We start from the raw sequence: 6,578 nt of genomic DNA, 5'->3' as shown, positions 1-6,578 counted from the left end.
TGTCGCAAGTTTCTCGAAAGGTTTTTGCAAGTTGTTGGTTTTCTGGGAGGACCATGAATTCCCTTAAACCCTGTTTTGGCGATGTTCGGCCGGTGGAATTGGTGAGAGCTTCGAACTTATCGGTGGAGACTAGTTCGTCGAGTGGTTGCGATACAGGACAATGCCTCTTTGTCTGTGTCGGTAAAGAGACATTGAAAAACCTTATGACGTTCCAGATACTCTCTATAATACTCTGAACAATAAAGGAAGACAACTGGTGAATTATAGACCGGGTGGTGAATGGTGACACGCTTACAAAAGATATTTTGGCAAGCATGCTGAAAGCGATATTAAAATGGAGTATGCAAAGATGCAAGAACTCAGGCAAATTGAGCTCCACGTTTCTCCAAATTTCAATACGAATTTATAATTATCATGAAAGCAAAATACATCTTTCGCTCTTTACACAGCATTTTTTGTTATATTTATAGTAGAGAGATGAACGCAATCCCCAAAAGAAACTGAGATAAATCGGTGAAAAGATTATACACTGTATGATACACAGAGAGCAGGCAGTGCTTCATCCTGGAAAAAAGCTCAGAGAAAATTAATTTGCCCCTTGATTTGCTTGCCTTTTAAAATAAAAATTCATCAGATCCTAACCTGATCAAGAGACGTCATTAATGTTATTTTTCTTTCAGAAAGTAAATCCTTTTTTTCCCATATTTAACAATTGACAAGAAACTACAAAAATTTTACAAGGATCAGTTCAGACAACACAGTGCATATTGTAAAACTGATCTAAACTTGAGACATTTCACTCATGCATGCTACATTGTACTTGATGAGTTTGAACAAAATCTTAAGAGCATAGACAACTAGTAAACATCCCTGAAAGGGGCATTCCACAAAATTAATATTTTCATGCACGATTTGTGCTCCCTATCTGGCGCATGCGCAGTCGTTTTTCAGCTCTGTCAGAGAAAGAAAGAAACGGGGTCGAGCCCCTGCCACAGGTACCCCACGGGATTAGGGTAGTCTGTTCATTTCCCACGAGGCACTTCGCGTCACTAAGCTGCCTTCAAATTAATACGATTCAAGATGGCCACGAATCACCAGCAAGCCATGGACGCGGGATCCGTTTCAGGCCGTGTTGACGTCGATAACCCTCCGTTCTCTCGAATTTTTATAGTCTGTAGTAAAAAACACACATCGGATGACATGAAGCTTGCATTTGAACATATCGGCTTCATCGAGGATGTCTGGGTCGTCAAAGACAAACTGACGAAGGAAAATCGTGGGGTCTGCTACATCAAGTTTTCGAAAGCGTCTTCGGCTGCGAGAGCTTGCGAAGAAATGGATGGCAAAGTAATAGGAGAAGACCCCAAACCTATTAAGGTGAGCCCAAAGTTTAATCTATAGCTACGTGTATTGTTTAGCGTTGTGTTCAAATTTTGAGGTTACGTTTACATTTCTTTGAATTTGTCAACTCACTAATTTGCAAATTTTACGCCATGTGCTCTTTCGTGATCCCTCACTTCCGAGAAGTACTCTTGTGAGATCTGATTGCTCTATGAATTGGGAAAAATACTTTTGACAGTTTATAGTAGTTTATTGTATCTAGTGCCTTCTGTGAGTTTTGAGAAAAAAACTGGAAAAAGGTTGTTGACAGATTAGAGGATAGAGACAAATTTATCAACGCGCTTTGTCTTAGACCGAGAGCTCTCAAGTAGTGAATTATTTATGTCAGATGACCACTTTCACCCGAAGTCTTTAAAACAATTTTCTTCTATAGACCTGGGGAAAACCGTGTTACGATTGTGTGCTATCAGTAAACGAAAATATCAAATTATATATTTCACCAATTACGTTTGGATGTGTATTCCAACAACTTTTTTTCATACAATGCAAATAAACTTGCTTGCATCTTCGTTGAAAAATAATTTGGATATATCTTCCCTGGCTATAAATTTTTCACACTCTTATTACCTTTATTACATGTATGTTGTGAGTGGAAAGGAGAGCTTTTGCATCAAAGCTATACGTTGTTATCAAAGTTTTATGGTGAGGAAAAGCCTAAAATAAGAAAACTAAAATTAGAACTTTACTTTTGCCTTTTATTTTAACATTTATTTTGGCTTCCACATATTGTACCCCTATGGATTTTTGAAAGCGTTTTTGTTACGCTTATCGAAGAGGGGTTTTAAAAATTGATGAGATGTTGCTTGTTCTTCAATTAAAGTGTTTGTTCAGTGTATTGAACCCCTAATGGAATTAAATTTCAAAAATGGAGGCCCCTTTCAAAATGATTAATTTTTCATTAGCTACCTTAGCCTATCGTCATATTTTGGCGAAACTACAAATGTATTGCTAATGGGATATCTTTGGTCAAGTGTTATCTTATCTCTATAATTTATCTACAATCTTTAAGATCTTTTTAATGTGTAAGTCATGGGAACTCAATATTCATTAGGCAAACATGCATATAAATATAATAGGGTTTGTAACAAAGTAATAAAAATATGTCTTTTGTTTTCTACTGCTCTTATTTCAGTTGTTGGAACAAGCAATAAAGATTTTACTTGTGACTTTACTCTCTTGAATGTCTTTAATGCATTTTTGTATAGGTTTGAAATAATTATCACCAAAGCCCGTGGATGCATTTTGTTAAATTGGAAATACATGTAACACTCGGCCACTTATTCTTTGCATCTCAAACCAAGTTTTTATTACAATAATTCTAATGTTCGTTTGAATTAATGATCACAAGTCACAGTTCTATATAACTTTCTTCTTCCACCATCTAAACTCTCACATTTTTTGGTATTATACAATTCACATTTGATTTTTTCTCCATCTTCTCATGCTTACAAAAAGTGCTTATTGGCAAGGATTTGTTGTGAATTATCTGGCGCAGTGCTAGTCAAAGAAAGCTTTGCCTACATTTCACTTGTAGATGTTACCTGTGTTAGGAACAGAGTTTATTATTTTAGACGGAATACATGTAGTTGCATGTTTCTGTTTCGGAATTGTGGACTGTAACTTTTACTGCAGAAAGACTGCAGCAATATTCTAGATGAAAATAGCATTACATGTGGCTGTTTCTGGATTTGGAATTTCATGGAAATGTGTTTGTTTTTAGGAGGAAAGGATTTTAATAGGTGATGGTATCAATGCTTTAAAATCAAAACTCCGTGTGTAACCTTGGGTTTGTTACTGTTTCTAAGTGACATAATACATGTACATACGTTGTTCTAACTGAGTTCAGGGTCTTTATCGTTAGCTCTGGTCCAAGTTTGTATCACTTGGTTTAATTAAATATGGATAAATCAACAGAAAAACAAGGATCCTTAACTTACAGTACAAACCAAGAAAACAAAGCTAAATAGTACTTGTAAGACGTTTCCCATGTGCCTGATTACCTTGGGTGCCTGGGAAAGGAAAGTAGTTGAAGTCAAGACGTACATGTGCAATTGCCGCAAATGATTTACATGTGTTAAAATGTGAAAAACGAATAAACGTTATTGGCGGCTTTTTGAAATACATGTAGTTGCTTCCAAGATTCAAACTGGTTCACAAGTTTATTTCTCATGAACAAGATTAAAAACTTGTAGAATAGGGCCGGCTAAATTAGCCAATCATAGCATGCATACAATCTGAGGGATAAGATACAGTAACACCAAATACTCTGTGCATTTAAACCATGACCATTGGGCTTCAGCCACATGACATACAGTAAAATTAATACTAGTATTTCCCAATCTATCATTATTTTGGTCTCATTATTGTTCATTATCTTCTGTTTTCTCAACTGACTCCATGTCCCTTGCTTACCTACTAAATACGTTCCTCTTTGTGTAGGTAATGATTGCCCAGTCGAAGTTTTCTGGTTCAAAGACTGATTTTCAGGATGAAACAGCCCTAACACGCCTATTTGTGATCTGCCCCAAGGATTATTCAGAGGACAGGTTGCGGCAGAAATTTCAAGATTTTGGTGAAATAGAGTATGTGCAGATCGTAAGAGACCATGCCACTCACGAAAACAAGGGTTACGGTTATGTGAAGTTCCGCAAGTCTTCATCTGCAGCCGTTGCACTTGAGAACTGTGATAAGGCACTCAAAGCTGTTTGGGCTGAACCCAAATCAGCAAAGATTGCTCGAAATGCAGCAGCTGCTGCAGCAGCCTTGCACTCCACATTGATACCACATAACCCATTTTTAGAGACAAATAGTTTTTCTTCTTCAGCGCTGGCTCCACCAGTGAATGTGACCATGAATTCCCAGTCTTCTATTCCTGGGGTTGTAGATTACTACGGTGGACAAAACCCTGCGGCTGCTGTTGCAGAATCAATAACAACATCACACACTCCAACCCGTTTATTTGTCAAAGTGTCACCATTGATTACAGCAGAGCAGTTGTCTCGCTTGTTCGACATCATCCCAGGAATGCAGATGTGTGATTTAAAGCGAAATTTCAATACTGGAGAATCTAAGGGGTTTGCTTATGTTACATACAACTCTGTAGGATCTGCAATCTATGCTAAGGAGAAGCTGAATGGATTTGAATACCCCCCGGGTTCAAAACTTGTGGTGAAGTATGCCGAAGATCCCCCAGGGGCACGAAATAATGGCCTTGGGCAGGGAAATGATGCTGCTTTCCAGGTACAGTCTTATGGCTCCAAGTCATCGCTTACAGGGAATCCATATGCTGCTGACCCAGGTGCTGTTTACACTACAGCAGCTCTCCCGGCCCCAGCGCCTTTAGCAGACATGAACTCTGAAGTGGCATCAAGGCTGTTCATAGTTTGCCAGCCAGCTCCACCTCCTGAGAATGCACTCAAAGATGTCTTCAGCAGGTTTGGAAACTTGATTGACGTGTGGATGATGAAGGAGCGGAACTTTGGCTATGCTAAGTTTGCAAGCAAGGAGTCTGCCGATGCAGCTATCGAAGGTCTACATGGACATGAAGTACTGGGAATGAAGTTGAAAGTGATGCATGCTGATCCACCAAAGTCAGAGGCATCTAGGAAAAGGCCACGTACTTGAATGAAACTGCCCTGGATGACTCTTCTGGGACCTCTAGCACATTTTGATGTTTTATAACTATGAAGGTACAGTAAAATGTTTTACTCCATGTTCTTGGTATACTGGTCGATTTAAGTGGTGTTTGTCATGTTGGAACCGACTTAACTGTTAGCACCAAGCACATTTACAGAGACTCCTAAAGCACTTATTTTGAACTCTGGACATGTTATGCCTGACGACAGATGAAATATTATGGGACTTGTCAACGGAACATGGACTGCCTTACTGCACATCGTAAAATATGGCATCCCCATGCACGAAACATCAGGTTAAAATAACAGAACTGAAAACTTTGGATGCCAGGATTATAATGTTGGACTTATTGACTGGACAACACAGAAGATACAGGACTTACGGACTGCACATCATTCAAGGTACAAGACTTGTGGACTGGACATCACAGATGATACAGTACATGTGGACTGAAAATTGGATGGGAACAAAAACTTTTGACATGGATTAGAATAGGTACAGAACTTCAAGACTTCACTTGTGTGAATGGCAGATACAAGACTTTCAGGATTGACAATTTGGATTTGTTCAGACAATTTGCTGTAGTTCATAGAATAATCTTGAGACTTTTTAATGGGATTTTGGTGCCACTAATGTCAGTTCTGTTTTTTTAGTGTTGCGCCTAATTTTAAACGATCTCCTCTTACAAGCATTTACTTGAACTTGTTTGTAGGTGTACATAAATAATTGGTGTTACGAGATAATAATTTGCATCATTATTGTTGTTACAATGACAGGTTCTTTTAACCGGTAGCATAGAGGGTTTGATGTAGATTTGACCCTTTTAGATTGGTGGGATTTTGACCATTCCTTCATTGTCAAGCTTTCTTATAATGTATTACACTTTCGGTTACTTGGTTTGAATCAGCCAGAAGTTGTCTTCTTAGGTATTCATGAAATTTTGTCTTTCCATGTCTAAAAAGTCAGCTATGTTACCATTGATTGCAGTCGCTTTTCTGTTATTTTAAAAGGTGAATTACGGGTCTGTTTTGAAACAAAAAGTTGAAATATCAAACCAAACGATTGTGATTCTGTGTGGACTTGAAGCATAGTAAAACCTCGATTTTACAAAGAATGACTTTTGATCAGTGAAAGAGATAAAATCCTTATTCTTCGAAATGTCCTTAAAAACGAGCTTCCAAACTACAAAAAGCATGTAAAACTACACAAGTTTTCAATAATTTGTCCTTGATCTGACGTAAAAGGTACAAACATTTTAAACCTCTGTTCTAAAAGGTAAATGTATAATGAACATTTTATAAATGTTTGATTTATTGTTTGTATTTACTTTAAATTACAGGACCATTATAAATATTGTTAGCCATTGATTTTTGCAGACTTAACACTTTATGTTACCGTATGCATTGTACATTGTAGCTTTTTAAAGATCCTTTGTAGCAAGAGTGCAATAATGTCAAGTGTAACGAGATTGGTTCCTAAAACTGAAAAAGAAAGATTTCCGTTTTGATTGTTATCCTGTTTGGCGGAAAATTAAAAATTGC

At 37.6% G+C, this 6,578-nt stretch overlaps 1 protein-coding gene across 5 annotated transcripts in view; it reads left to right on the top strand.

Moving 5' to 3' along the window:
• Positions 1-1,062: 1,062 nt before the first annotated feature.
• Positions 1,063-6,578, top strand: part of LOC138025130 (RNA-binding protein 45-like) — a 10,073-nt gene continuing 4,557 nt past the window's right edge. For 3 of the 5 annotated variants that reach the window (XR_011127162.1, XR_011127159.1, XR_011127164.1), the window contains exons 1-2: positions 1,076-1,377; positions 3,841-5,090. Coding sequence is in view for 1 of the 5 variants with exons in the window: in XM_068872373.1 (XP_068728474.1) it covers positions 1,081-1,377; positions 3,841-5,025 (1,482 nt within the window). In the remaining 4 variants the exon portion in view is untranslated. Of the gene's footprint in view, positions 1,378-3,840 lie in introns of all 5 variants that reach the window. The other 2 variants (XM_068872373.1, XR_011127152.1) reach the window with 2 other exon arrangements.

Source organism: Montipora capricornis, chromosome 1 (genome assembly GCF_036669925.1).
Source record: "Montipora capricornis isolate CH-2021 chromosome 1, ASM3666992v2, whole genome shotgun sequence".
In the NCBI taxonomy this organism is placed as follows: domain Eukaryota; kingdom Metazoa; phylum Cnidaria; class Anthozoa; order Scleractinia; family Acroporidae; genus Montipora; species Montipora capricornis.
The sequence above is the reverse complement of the archived record's forward strand: the minus strand, read 5'-3'. Positions and strand labels throughout refer to the sequence as shown.